Source organism: Pezoporus occidentalis, unplaced genomic scaffold (genome assembly GCF_034315485.1).
Source record: "Pezoporus occidentalis ecotype Australia unplaced genomic scaffold, CSIRO_AGI_Poc_V1 ctg59, whole genome shotgun sequence".
NCBI lineage: Eukaryota > Metazoa > Chordata > Aves > Psittaciformes > Psittacidae > Pezoporus > Pezoporus occidentalis.
The window spans coordinates 3,376,972-3,392,437 of NW_026915932.1; the positions used below are offsets into that span (position 1 = coordinate 3,376,972).

General features: G+C 41.1%; 1 protein-coding gene across 3 annotated transcripts in view; it reads left to right on the forward strand.

Annotated features, from left to right (window-relative positions):
* Nucleotides 1-15,466, forward strand: part of NYAP2 (neuronal tyrosine-phosphorylated phosphoinositide-3-kinase adaptor 2) — a 139,663-nt gene that overhangs the window by 72,645 nt on the left and 51,552 nt on the right. For all 3 annotated transcript variants that reach the window (XM_062638902.1, XM_062638903.1, XM_062638904.1), the window contains one exon: nt 12,652-13,746. In XM_062638902.1, the coding sequence (XP_062494886.1) occupies nt 12,652-13,746 (1,095 nt within the window). The remainder of the gene's footprint in view (nt 1-12,651; nt 13,747-15,466) is intronic.

The window sequence follows — 15,466 nt, forward strand, 5'->3', positions numbered from 1 at the left end:
GCGGACAAATGAGTAAGGCCTTGAGGGATCCGACTGAAATCCTAAAGTCTATGTTTATTCTCAGAGTTAGTATGTGATAATAGAGATGTCTGGCAAAACTAATTGGGAATTAAAGGAAAAAAAAAACCAAAACAGCTGTGCTTTTAATTCTACAACGAATACATTGGATTTCCACCTCTTTATCTTACCTTATTTTTAACTCATGTCCTAATTCTGTTCTCACTTAAACAGCCAAATGAGCCAAATCCTTATGGAGGGAAGCGCAACTGAGCTTTCCATGCATTTCCTGCCAAGAGGTTGATACTGAGAGGGTGGGAGGGCAATCACCCTGCATTCACATTGGCTTTACTGGGAATGCACGGTGCTTAGCAGAATCATGTCCCAGGAGATTTAGGTCTAGCTCCAGGTGAGATGCTGTCATGGCTATCCTCTGTTTCATTGGTAATTTCTTTCTGATGACTGTTTGAATATAGTGGTCTTGGTTGGTGCACTGGTTTGCTGCTTTCATCTCTTCCACTTGGCTTAATGCTGGATGACATCAAGCAACATATGCCTGACATGCTGCAATTGTGTTTGGCACTTCACGCTTTCCAGTCCGTACGTGTTCAAACAGTGCTGTGTTGGGATAATGTGCACAGCAGTGACAGCTCAACAGAGCACAACTTCTTTTTTGCAACACTGTCAGCTTGCCTGGAGGTCACAGTGTATCAGCCTGGGCTCTTCACAGATGCACAAGGAAAAAGAAAAACCAAGCACATGCAATTTTTTGTGCTAATTTTAGTGACCATAACTTTGAACTGCTGGCATGTCAAACAAGAAGTGCAACCCCCATAGTCCAGAGTGGTTTGCAGCTGGCTGCTGGTTCAGGGGGAGGCTTTGTGGTGGGAAGTAAAAGGCTGAAGCATGGTGTACTTGACATCATCAAGAGGCACAGCTTACTATCCATTTCCAGTGCAGTAGTATAATATTTGCCAGGGGTTCTATTATTTCTCCAAGATAAAAATGAATACTCTGCCTTCAAATTCACAACCAGCTTGTATGTAACAGTTGAATAACTCTAGCTTCTCTTATGCTTAGTAGTAAAAAAGAAAAGTGGTAGTGCAAGTACAGCCCTCTCTGAGTGTAGAGGGAACAGTATAACCTTTGGGTTGGTGGCACTTCCTGGGACGAAGAAGATTCCTGGCATTTTCCTCTCCATGCATGATTGCAAGGGGAGCTGTCTCCCCTTTCCTTTTGGTAGAATACCAATGGCTGGCTATAAATCTTGCCTTAGGATCAGTGTGGTGGTGCCAAAATGTCTCCTCAACTGGGAAAGTTTTAAGGGGGGGTGTGTTTCTGCTTATGACAATGGAGGTCTCTTACTACTTGGACTTTGCTGAAAGAGACAGTAGCTGTTTGATTAAACAAACAAACACAACAAACACAAAGAAAGCAAACATACGAATGTGCACCAAGCACAAATTTGAAGTTATGCCACCGCCGTGGATTAAAAATCTTGATAATGTGTCTAGCGTGTTTATTTTTTTTACGTATGAGATTTTGCAAACAAAAGCATGGAAGCTCCAGGTATTCTGTGATTCTGCATTATTTGTTATTTTCTGTTAAGGATGAGGTAATTTTTACAGCTGTTGTGGATAAGTATGTGTAGAGACTGTATGTCATAAGATCCACATCCTGCGAATATGTGCTTGCATGTCAGTAAATGTTATGCCAAATGGAGACTTGTATAAATGGAGGAACAGGGCTCTTCACAGCTCTGCTACTGGCTTGAATAACCTTGAGTATTTCACCTGGTTCTTGGAGTCCCAGATTCCTCCTCTGTAAAATAGAGAGAGTGACAAAGGCTTTGTTTCGTGACACAGTTTGCAGCCAACTTGGGATCAGAGTATTTCTGCTCACAGTGAAAACTTGGGCTGATGGGACACGTGTGAGCACTTTTGTGAACAGTGCTGTAGAAAGAGGCTTTTGAGCAGAGAAGGGAATACGTGAAAGACTGTCCCTGCTTAATGTGAAATTCCACACATCTGGCAGTGTTTCATTTGTGAACTCAGAGCAGTCACTGTGAAAATGAGAACTTCGAACATCTTGTTAACATAGGAACTGGTCAATTTCCTTTTCTCAACCTCCTGTTGGTGTCACTGATGCTGCAGTACGCAAATAAGGGTGGCAGAATCTAGACTATGGTTACAGTCCAGCTCTATGAAATGCTGAATGCCGTCGGTTTGCAGCACAGACTGTCCCAGGAAGTGGTAGGTAACAACCACCCATCAGAGCTTAGTCTGTTCTGTGATGCCTTCTACCAGAGGCTATGCCTCAGTATTATGGATGAATTCCTGCAAAGAGCTTTGCTTCTGAGCAACAGCAGAATGAAGCAGGCTATAAACACTGGGTTATAGCAATAGCTTCTGGTTTCGTATGGTCGTGCAACTGCTCAAAGCATGAGGGCATCCATATGCCCTAGTGACAGTAGGAGTAGATGCTAGTTCAGTCATTATGGGAAACTTCAACAGCTGCAAGATAGGATAAAAAGGAACAGTTCTTGCAGTGAAAAGTTGCTTGGCAAAGGAATTGATAAGATATGTTGTCTGAGAAAGCTGACTGGGATAACATTTTCAGCAGTCACTGTCTTTTCAGTGGCAAAACCAGCACTGGCTGCTCCCTACACCCATGCCATTCCGTTCTGCACTTAGCTGAACCATTAAGGCTGGTTTAGGAGCTGTGCTGTAAGGTTGGATGGGTCCAAATTATAAGTAAATGGGAAGGAGAAGGGAAAAATGGAAGGGAAGGAGGGGGAAGGGGAGTGCTGTGTGTGTGCTCACTGCAAACACTGTGGGGGAGACACAGGGAGAAATAATAACAAAGTTCATGCATGTAAAGAGCTTTTGGAAGGAAATGGTGGTCTTGTCTCTTTCTCCACTCATACTCAGGTAGTTGATGCCTGCTTCTTCCGTTAGGTATTCGCTAAAATCTTTCAGCCTGTGATACTGTTTTTGCTTTAATTGCCTTTCATTTACCTCAGCTTTCCAAACATTTTTGCTAGAGAGCTCCACATCTTGTCATTGCTCCATCTTCTGTCTTCTGCTTCCTAGTCTTCTTTTTCCCTTTTTTTACAGGGTGCTAATTTTTGATCAGTTCTCTATTTTTCCCACTAGTTCTACCTGTAAGTTGAACTGAACAGGTTCTGCAGTCATGGGTGAGGTAGAAACAGCTTCTGGCAGCAATGTCTCTGTTCATTTCTGTGCCCTATCTTTGTCTTTTCGTTCTCCATCTCATCTCTCAGGTGACGCAATAAGGTTAAGCCTGGAATTTGAAACAGGAGAGGGCTCTCCTGAAGCTTTTCTGGACCTGCGTACAGCACTTTCAAAGTGGTACTGTACACTGCAGCTGTGCCAGGTGAATTTATGGTGATTAGGCACAGCTGCAGGGCTCTTATAGATCAACACCATTACAGGCTCTACTAGTTTCACTAGACCACTCTGCAAACAAATGCAAGATGCAATGATAGATGATAGGTGCACAGAAAAGCTCTGAGTGGGAGGCAGCTGATGATGTGTGGCTTGTCTATAATTTTGTCAACATTTTATTTAGAGTTGAGTTACAGAGAGGAGTGACCCCTATAGAGATGGTAGTAAAATGATTAGCTGTGAGGCTCTCTTAAAGCCAGTTGCACCGAGTGTTTTGGCAAAGCTCAGCCTCTGACCACAGAGCTGTTACATCTCCCAGCACTGCTGCCTGCGTGTGAGCTGCTCTGACAATGCTCTGTCTACTTTAGCTATCATCATAATCACCCAAAAGAAGCTCAGTGACAACTGTCAGGAGCTGCTTCTGCCAGGGTCACCTTGTGTCTTTACTGTGGAGGCAAGACTACCCCTTTAGATGAACCCTTGTTCATTGGGCTCATTTACTTTCTCAATGCTCCTGCTGTGGTGACTCATTTGACCCCTTCCATCAAGCCTGTGCTTTGTTTTGAAATGTGAGCTCCATGGTGGAAGGACCATGGCAGCAAGAGGCTTTTTATACAACAGCTTGAAGGAAAAGAATTGCACAAAGCCCACAGAACTCCTGGGGGAGAGGATGTTAGTGAGGTCTGTTGGTTCCTTGTCACTAGTGGGAGATGCTGAGGAAGTGCAGCAGCAGTTGTGGGGCTGCTGTGCTGGTGGGATACTTGGAGACTACATTTCGTGTTGGAGTCACCAGGCGGTCAATATTCTGCACAATACCTCCTCAGTAGGTCTGCTGGCGTGATTTAATGGGCTGCAATTATTTTAGAAGCTTGCCAAACAAGTAGCTATTTATGTAGGCAAAGAATGGATTTGACCTACTTTTTGTAAGCAGATGATAGGCATTACTCTGGATCTGAAAAATGAAGAGTCTCATATCTTTGGACAAATTATTCAAGTCTTTGCATATAGTCATTCCTAGTGTTTTGGACAAGATATTTATGAACCAAAGCAACAATTAAATCAAGTGAGCAAATACAGACTATTTTCCTAGGCAAGTGAAGTAGGTGAGCTAAAGTTACGATTTCATTAAGCATTTGTTCTTTGTGTAGCTTCATTTCCTTTGTTTGCATTTTCCCTGTAAATCATTTCAGACTCCACAGTCTGGGTGCAGATACTGGACTTAGAAAACACCCAGTCAGGAACTCTTGTAGAGATCAGCTTCATTCACTGTCTCTATGAACGCTGGGACAGGAAGCCTCTGTACCATACCTTCTCCAGGAAGTTTATGAAAATCCAGTGCATAATTTCCCACATCATCTCCCTCAGCCACGATAGCTAGTGATCAGTTGTAGTGTTGTTCCTGCAAAGACAGGAATTGCATTCAGACTGGAGTATGCATTTGTGTATGTGAGTATTGCCAAAGGATACTACAGAGGTAGTCAGTGTCCTTTGGGCAGCAGATAATATATGAATAAGCAGCTCAGCCCTTAAAGACTCGTTGATATCACAGTGGTGTCCACTACATACCAAGCTCATATGATTAGACGTCTAAGGTGTGTGTCAGTGGGACTTAGCTCTTCACGCATGCCTAGAAGCATCTCTTTCTGAGCAGAAGAGAGATCATTTATTTCTGCAGGTCAACAAAAATGCTGCTGCACTTGCAATCATCATGTGGCACAGCCTGTAGAAACTATAAGACAAAATGCAGAGCCTCACCATCTTCTGCATGGTGTTTGGGTAGCCACGGAGAGGGGGCAGATAGCATAGGATGACAGCTATGGGAGAACTGAGCTATAGTAGCTGTACCACAGGCAAGATGGGGAGTGTCGGGGGCTGATATTGTCCATTGTTCTCAGTGTGAAATGCAGTCAGTTGGGCAGCTGAAAGAATAGAGCAGGAACAGTTAATTTACAGTAAAACCTGGTAAAAAGCTGGTCAGGTTTCATCTCCAGGGTGACAAACAACATGCCATAAATGTTGCTTTAAAACTGAAGAGTTTTACTCACGTTGCTGATCTGTGGCTGTTTTTCTGTACTCTGTTGTGCCCACGGTTAACTCTTCAGTGCTTCGATTCTCTATAGGTTCTCCACTAGAGCCACCAACAAACAAGCACATACGCTTTGCAAGTTAATTTCTCTACAATCATGATTCAGTAGTTACTCTTCTTGTAATTCATCTAATGATGCTTGCAGTTGATGAATTCCTGTGCCAATTGCCTTTCTATTTCTAGAATTCCTTCAGATTCGCTATAGTTACAGAAATTTTTATTGCTGCTATTTCACTGGCTGCAAAATCTGTTGCATGTATGCAGACTGCAGGCTATCTGAAACAGAACAAACCAGTACTTCAGCAATATTGGTTGCATGTGTGGGCAGTGTGAGGATCCTTTACTCGGATTCCCACTTCCCCAGTCATCCTCCCACTTCTGCCTCCTCAGAGCCTGCCTCCACTGAATCTGCTGCAACTTACACCCATGTAATACCATAGAGCCTGGCCCCTTGGGCATATTAGTTCAAAGATTTTTTTTCAAAATGGATACTCAGAAACCATTGAAACCTAAAAGAAGTTACTGTGAGTTTTTTTGTTTGCCTCCATTTGCACCCAGTTCATCAGTTTTCCAGTAAAAGGAGGATGATTCAAATTGATTTTTCTTTTGTTACTTATCCAAAATGTTGCTTTTTCTGCCTTTCCAGGGCTCTGCCAATTGCCAATTGACAATAACTTTTAGCTTCAGTGAATAGTACAGAAAGGCTTGATTGCAAATAATTTGTAATTATTTCTCAAACAGTCTTTTTCTTGCCTATTCAATTTTATCTGGAAAAATCAGGGACATCAATTACTCATTCTTCAAAAGAACTAGGATGTGACATTCAAGCTACATGAAAGCATGAAGCTGGGCATTTGGAAGGACACTCGGTCACTTTGTAATTTTCTGGAAGCTTCTGGAGACCTTTTCACTGTGGGAGAGGATAATAAGCAGAGCTCAGTGTGTCAGGTGGATGCACAGAGAAGCGGAGGGCTGTGGAAGAGAAAACCTGGAAGTCAGTCTGCTCTGGAGTGTGGAAGTCTGGGGAGGGACTCTCTCCAGCATGCTGATACTTCAGGGTTTGAAATGCCCTGGAATCTCTGGGTCTGCCCTCATCTTGCTAATGCAAGTAAAAGGACCTGCATCCCTTGCCGTGCTGGAGAGAGGCTCTGGCAGCAGGGCAGTCAGTGCAGTAAGCTAGCTTTTGTGAGGCCCAGGCAGGTATGGCTTCCTTGACATATGCATCGTGTAAGGAGCTGTGGTGTTGTGCCTGGGAATTCGGTGTTGTGGCCTGTATACACAGCTCTACACAGAACTGGACTGCAGGGCCCAATTCTACTCTCTGTTATGCTGGTGTTTAAATCTGGAATATCACTACTGAAACCACTGGGTTTCCACCACTTTGAATTAAATCAGAAATCAATCATTTTAAAAGCTGAAAGAAGTTGTAAGCCAAAATAAAGGGACCTGAATACTTTTGAAGTCTCCTTAATCATAGCCTTGAGACATTCAAGTAACACAGCAGTATTATTTTATGACACTGTCTTTTAGTCCTTTCATTTTCAGTATAGTTTTGTCCTCTTTAAATGTCTAAATAATTTCCAGTAAAAGCTGATAAATCCAGGAGGGGGGAGAAATACGTACTGCATGAAATCATTGTGCTGAAACCACCTATTGCTTGCAGAGCTGTTTGAATGAATCAGATGGCTCTTTTATACCTTCCATGTTCATTCCCTCTTTGTTTTTTTTTCTACTAGCATCTTTCAGAAAAGGAAGAGGTAGCTTGCGTCTGTGAGGACAATGCTATTTTGGAACCCACCTTTTTTCTGTGACAGAGATGTAACATCAGACTTCTCTGATGTTACTTCAACATAGTAGTGATATTTCTGTAGTCATTTGCTAAGATGTATCTTTGTGTGTGTCTGTGAATTTTGTGGCTGTTCTCAGAGTAGGAACATTTGCCTTCAAAAAAATTCCTTAGGGGAGAAGCGATGCATGTTCAACATTGCATGTCTCCAAAAGATACATTTAAATTTGTTTTTTCTACTGCTGCTTTCCAGGGATGGGAGCCACTGTGTACGGATTGATAGAAACAAATAAATTAAAATAAAGCCTTGCATAAAATACATTAGAGCCTAAAATGACAAAAGGTAGATGGTGAAAAGTGGCATTAAGGGGTGAAATGACAGGTGAGACCCTGTGGCCTGTGACAAAGAGATGAATTAAACTCAGGTCTCCTGAGTGATGATCTTTTGCGCAGTTCAGAGGACTGTGCCTTTTAAAATTCAGTTTCAGTAGGAATTTGCAAACTTCATCCGCAGAGATAATGAAATCCAACCCAGTATTAGCAACTAGTGCACAAATGCACTTAAGATCATGTGTAACTTGGAACAAGCAGTTAATTTCATTAAAGCTAGTGGGATTACTCATGGTCTTGAATTTACACATACATATACAGGTTCTGTGCTACCCTACAGCTGGATTTTCTCTGTTGAATTATGTGATGTAAATCAGAATCTGTGCGTATCTGATTCAGTATCCAGCATGTTCAGGGTTTAATTAAAGAAATTCTATTTCCTTTCACTCCTGGAGGCTCTTTTTGATAGAGGTATCCCTCAAAATACAGCAAGATTAATTCCTTCTGCATTTAAAGTAGAATTTCAAAAACTTTTAGGCCCCAAATCAGTTCACCATTTAGAGAGAAATGGTGTGCTATAGACTCTTGTAGAAATTGAAAGGGAAGAATTTTCCTGTTACATGTGCTTTTATTCTGTTTGTTACGGTGAACAGCACAAGAAATAGGCTGGGCATGTCTGAAAGCTATGCATAACCTTTGCGCTACAAATATCTCATTTCAAAAATGTCATCTTCTGCTTATTCAGTAGGGCTTTCATAAGGCTATTTTAAGCACTGCGTTTCTTGCTTCTAGATGAGAACTGAAGTTATTGCAGCCTTCATGTTTTGTTTCACTTGCAGTTTATTAGAGCTAGGTAATTGCTTGGTAGTAAGATGCTATTAAACATGGAGAGTTCCTGCCCAAGCAGCGTAAACTCCATGAAGTTCAGTTGTGTTTGCAAGGATCATTATGCCTCCAGTTTATCAGCTGTAGTTGTTTGGGAGGTTCTTATGCAAAAAAGGAGCTACTAGCATAACACCCCAAGCTCTGGCAGCCCCTGTGAGTGCAGGCGCATATGTAGCAGTTGCTGAGCTGTCTTCCTCTGGTCACTCTGCTCAAGCTCCTCAGAGACCTGGCAGTCACTTGCATTTGTGTGTGTCTGTAATAGAAGCCCTCACAAAGCTTTGTGGTGCATTTTGACATGGCTGCTAAAGGGAACTTCCATCTGGCAGGGAGAGAAATAGTTCTCACTTTGATTTCTTCAATTTAGCTTTGGATGAGGCCCCATGTGCTCTGATGTAAGAGAGGCAGAGTCTTAGGGCAAGTTACTGGCGACAGTTGCACCAAGGACATAGTAATCCATGATGAAAAGTGCTTAATTACTCCATGTTTAGGGCAGACAGTACGGCAGTATGTGTATCACCAATATGTCAACATGGTTTGCTTTTCATAGAAGTTTATGTTCCCAGCAGGCACCAATTGCTTTTTCTGCCTTATAAATGTCAAGTACTTAAAGCAATCTTGCCTGTTCCTCTCTGGAGATTGCCAAATAATCTCCTTTCATTGGCTATGGGATCTTGCCAGAGCTTCTGCATTCATGAACATTTATTCCTGCCAAATGTTGGTAACACAGGAACTGTACAAATACTCCCTGCTCCTTTCATTAGCTTTGCACAGCTCTGTCTGTTTGCAGGATTCCTGGGATTTTTTTCTCTTTATTCAGGGCTGAAGCAGTAGCTCATGGTCCACATTCCATTATCAGGTGTGCCATAGAATTCAGCCCTTGCTATGGAGCTGTGTTACAGAGTAGAAATCTGTGTTAAATAAACATGATCATATCATCATAGCCTTCTTAAAGCCAATTCAGTTTACGTCCTCAATGCCCCAGTGCAGCTGAGTGCATGTCCCAGTAGGTGTTCAGCAATTCCTCTGTTCCCAGTCACCATAAAAAGATCCCTTTGTTATTTACCTTATCTATTTACCTGTGTATTTTCTCTAGGAAGTCTTATAGGACCAAATTTTCTTGCTCTGTGTAGCATATAAAGGTACCTCTATACCTTTTAAAGGTTTTTAAAATATTTAAAGCATTTACTTTTTAATTTTAGTCTCAATAATCTGGTTTGTCAAGGGCAAAGAAAGATCTCAGTAATGTACCACCGCCTGGAAATAAATGCTTTAATAAAATAAACTGTGGCAGAGGAAAAAATGCTTTTAATAGAAAATGGAAAGTAAATCTTTCACCTTGTCATGTTTTACCTATGTATCACACAGCTTGACTGGGTCATTTGACCTTTTTGTTGATAATGTCACCAGATATTTTAGGCTAATGCTACATATCATGCAGTGGCAGATGAGAATGCTGTGTGTTTCACCGTGGTACTCAATTTCAACCCGTGCAAAATACTGTGCAAAACTAGATGACGGAATGTCAATCATTTTTCCATTACATTTCTCATTTCCTTTTCTGTATGTAGTAACTTGTGAATGCTGTGTATGCAAACCCCAAGGGCGGCATCCGTCCACCTAAGGATGGATCTAGATCATGTGGCAGAACCTCATTAGTTGGATAAAAACTGTGAAAATGGAAGGAGGGGAGAAGAATATATGACAAATTTTAGGTATTTGTTTGAAAACACAATGCTGTTAACCACTTCTACCTATTTTTAGATAAAAAATATCAGTTAACACTAGCCTTGACTGACCTCCAGCACAAGAGCATCTTTTGATTTACTTTGTCCGTCACTAACATCTCTCCGGATGTAAGAATGGGGATATGGCTGTGAGACAGAGTATATTTTCAATATGACATATGTAGCACAGAGATGTAGAAGACAGTGTATGAAACAGGCTTCTGAGGACGGCTGAGGAGCAGGAAACATTTGTATCTCAGGTAACCATTAAGGTGCACAGGGAACTGAAGACTGAGAAGCAACTGCGTACAAAATACACAATTTTGAAATGCAGCAGAGTCTGTAATCCTTTAACCAGTGTAGAGTCCAGGTCCTGAGAAACATATTCAGAAATGATCAAGCAGTTTGTGCCAGTCTCATTGTCTCTTCATTTTAATGACACCAAGAAGATTGATTTTGCCAGGGTTGTAAATCAGATTAACAGAGGTGTGGAGAGAGGATTGAGATCAAGTTTATGTCAGTAGAACATATATGAACATAATAAATGAATAACAGACTAAACAGAAAGAAAATAGTGATTTAGCTGGAATCATAGCAAGAAAAGTCTGCTAGTATTTTGAAATACATCAGGAGTAATATTTTTTGCAAAGCCCAAATGATTCTGGTAGCCTACATCTCATTCCCAAAAGTCTATTCTAATACATTCAAGAAAATTAATTTGGGTTAATTAAAAAGACAAATTTAAAGTGCATTAGGATATATCCACATAGAGAAAAACTATCAAGCTACCAAACACTCTTATCTGTGGTAGCTTTTGCATGTCCCTAGCCTGCTGCAAAGTGGAACACATTAATTGGAACCATTGTGAAAGCCTAATATCATTTTTTGGGTTTTGTTTCAAAATCTGACAAGATTTCTTTTTCATTTTGCTTTGTTGTACCTTAGTTATATGTTAAGCTTAAACAAATGCTGTTGACAAAGAGTGGTCTCATTACTTCATGTATGTGCATACATTCACAGCGCCTTATTCCTAAACAAAACTGGAATCCTGTTTAACATCTTCCTTTACTGCTATTCCTTGTAAGAAATGAAGAGAGCTTGTTTAGCAAATCAAAGCACAAGTATGACAAAGTGATAACACTAGGATTGAATCCTCCTCTGATACTGACCAAATCGCATTAGTAAGATGCTGTAATGCAGGCAATCTTGCAGCCCTGAGCCAGCGTCCTTGCAGACTGTCAAAAAGAGTGTCTTTCAGCTGGCAGAGCTGCTGGCTTTAGTAATATGTTTGAGCCTGTCTCTAAAAGAGAGGTTTTAACTCCATGAACACTGCCTGCTTGGTTTAACATTAGAAATCTGCTGCTGTTTTCTGATGGGTCAGCAGAAGGTGTCTGGAAATTTCTCTGAGCCCTGAGTTTGCAGTGACAGATCTGTAGCAGTGAGTTGCAAGGAGCAGCAATGTTTTGAAAGACAGGAAAGCTGACATTCTAGTTATGGATTATTTTTTTAAATTGGAAAACTTACCAATGAGGTATCAGGGGTTTCATCACAAGGACTATTTACCCTATAGGAATATAAATTAGGTTTAGTGTATGTGGTAAATTTTGTTTCTAAGTTTGTTGAGTCTGCTTAGGATAAAAACTGACTTCACCTGAACATTTAATGAGGCATTTTCCATTAGGGCATAATTTCTAAGAAACCTTTGACCTCTCATTTCAAATGAATATCATCACAGTGTTTTGATTTATAATTTCAAAGACAAAATGGTCTATTGTTTCTGGAAGTAACCTGCTTGGGAAGGATCTGAATCTGTGAGATACTATGTTCCCCTTTGACTTCACTGAAATCTCATTATTTCGTAGAATAGTGTCCAGATAAATGAGTAGAATTACCCCAGCAGCAAATTCTGTAATATTTGTATGTGTGTTCCTTCTCAGCCAGTGCTGAGAGAATTGTGCTTTATGCTAGAAGTTACTATAAATAAAAAAGTCTTGATTCATCACTGTGACTCCAGTATGAATGTCCAGGATCTTAACTGTTCCCTTGCAGCCATAAGGAGTTCATTTAAATACTTAGTTTTATGTCTTTGGCAACTCTATGGGACTTCAAAATCCCACAGTGATATTTGAAAAGCCTAATATTTAAACATGGGAAGTCCCTTGTTCAAAGAGTCTGGGAGAGAAGAGATGTCTCTGAAGAAGGGAAATTCTCACTAGCTACTTACTACTGGAGCATCAGAGCACTCTGGAGGAAGATGAGGAGTGTTTTGAATAGGGTGGTATTTTTATAGTGTTCTGTTGATATCATACCAGAGGAAACCGGCAACAGGCTGGTCCTATGAATCTGCTGTAGAATTATGACACTGTAATAAAGATCCTGTGGTTGACAAAGCATGTTACATACTTCTGAAAAATTTGTATTGTGCTCTGTTTTCAGTGTCAGCCAAACCAAGACCTCACAGTGATGAATACACAAAGAAGATTCCACCTCCTAAGCCGAAACGAAATCCAAATACTCAGTTAAGCACATCTTTTGATGAAACGTATATCAAAAAGCATGGCCCTATGAAGACACTTACTAGGGATGCCTCTTTGTCGCAGGTCAGCAGTCCTGCCCCAGACACTGAGGAAGAAGAGCCTGTTTATATTGAAATGGTTGGGAATATTCTCAGAGACTTCAAAAAAGACGAGGATGACCAAAGTGAAGCAGTCTATGAGGAGATGAAATACCCTATATTTGATGATGTAGGCCAAGATTCAAAATGTCAATGTGAATATGATCATCACACTTGTTCTTCTCAGTGTGCTACTCCCACAGTGCCTGACCTAGATTTCACCAAGTCTTCAGTGCCATCCACTCCCAAGGGCTTGCTTTGTGATATACCCCCACCATTTCCAAATCTGCTTTCTCACAGACCTCCACTGCTGGTGTTCCCACCAGCACCAGTGCAGTGTTCCCCAAATTCTGACGAGTCTCCTCTAACTCCACTAGAGGTCACAAAACTTCCCGTTTTAGAAAATGTTTCTTACATCAAACAACAAGCTGGAGCTTCTCCATCTTCACTGCCATCTCATACACCGGGCCATCAAAAACTGGAGAAAGACCAGACAGTATCTCATGGAACTAGCACCCCTGGGCACACCTCCTCACCTCCTCATCCTTCTACCTTATACAGAACACAGTCACCACATGGTTATCCTAAAAGTCACTCTGCCTCACCTTCTCCTGTCAGTATGGGTAGATCTCTTACCCCCTTAAGCCTCAAAAGACCTCCACCTTATGACTCTGTACATTCAGGAAGTCTCTCAAGAAGCTCTCCATCAGTGCCTCATTCTACAGCCAGAAACACATTGCAAGAAGGAGGAAAGATGGTAAATGCCTCGGTCAGTACCTACGGGTCATCATCTCAGAGTGGTTCCCGTTCTCGGACACCCACCAGTCCTCTGGAGGAACTAACTAGCCTCTTTACCTCAGGACGAAGTCTCCTGAGGAAATCCTCCAGTGGCAGAAGATCTAAGGAACCTGCAGAAAGTAAGTTCTTGATGTAATTTTTCCTTTTTCTTCCTTGTATAATACCTTTCACTATATTTTACTAAATCAAACTCTTGCAAAAATGAAATACCTTGGAAGTCTGAATTCCTTGTATAAATTTCTTGTAACAGGAAGAAAAGTGATTATTGATAAAATTGTTTTAGTTTTATATCATTATATTTTTAAGATTTTTGAGTGTGCATACTGCACTACAGAAGTATAATTCATGGCTTCATCTTACACAAAGAGTTAGTTTTCATTACCTTTTCCACAGTTTTAAGGGTCCTGTGTGAGCTGGGATCTTCCAACCATGTCACAGGTCCTTCCTTTCCAGATGGATGCTAAGACACAGTAATTGTCCAAGCAGTTTATAGCAAAATAACCAAACAGGAGCTGGTTTTTGGCAAAAATCCATTAATTGCCCTTAACTTGGCCAGCGATCACAGTGTGTATGATGGCAACTAGAGGTACCAGCTTAAACCATTTCTCTCTTTCCCACTGCCTCCTTCCATACTGTGTCACAGAGTGTTGCTTTCAGCTGTGACAGAGTAACTCCTTGGGAAGGCCATATTCTGAATTGATCTGAAAAGCAACATGACCTATAACACATTACGTACACTCGGAGAAAAGCACGGCAGGAAGTTGTGCAGGAAATCCGTAAGCCAATATTGACTTTTCATATGCTGTCTCATAAAACCATTGTCCCACATGCATTCAGGTTTACACAACATGCACCTATTTCTGAGCTAGTGAGCTGTGGAAACCCCTAATGAAATCGGCAGGAGTCACAGGTGTGAGTGAAAGCAGAACCTGGCACCAGTATTTCTGTTGCAAAAACCTTCCCATTCGGTGGTGCCAAAGACAAGTCTTGCAGTGGAAGCCAGCTGTAACACCTTTTGTCAGAGCACAAAGTGGGCTCAGGACACTTTGTCTCTTACTTCAGTAAAGTAGTTTATGACTTTGAATTCTTGACACCTGCTTAGTGGAAAAGCTCTCTTTGGAGAACAGCTGAACTTACATTAGTGTAAGTGCTATATTATACCTATTTGGCAGCTGTAACATATTAAATATAAGGTGATAAACTACTGGTTTATACCTGATAAAGGAAGGAGTTCTGGTTTCCAGGCTACTGTATTGCTACAGCATGGAAGTGAATTCTGCACTGCCTTTCTGGTTGTGTTTGTTTTGCTCTATTACATTGCTCATTGCAGTGTGGTCACATCACTTTGGGGCACACTTGTGGGGGCTTTTACAATAATACATATGCAATAATGCCAGATTTGTGTGCTGGATGGGATCAGGTTTATACCTAAAAGGCAAGATGATTCTTATAATTGGGAACAGTTATGAGGGATATATTGTGACATTTATAAATAATTGCAGTGAAGTGGTAGGGGGAGATTTCAGCAAAGTGCAAACATATTGAACATTATTAAACATACTTCTTATAAGTGAGCAGAGCTCTCTTGTAAACCCCATGTTACACCAGATCTACCTGGTGAGCTTCATAAATGGGACTGTTTTATGCTCACCAGTGTAGTCAGAAGTACTAAGTTTGGAATTTACAGAAATTCCTGAAGCGAATGTGGCAAATCCTGGGAAATTTCATCAAATTCGCAGCTGTCTCATACCTACCTCCGGAAAGATAGTCTCTCTATTCCACTTGACTAAAATTGAATGCAGACCTTCCAAGGGACTTTTCACTGATAAATTTAAAATA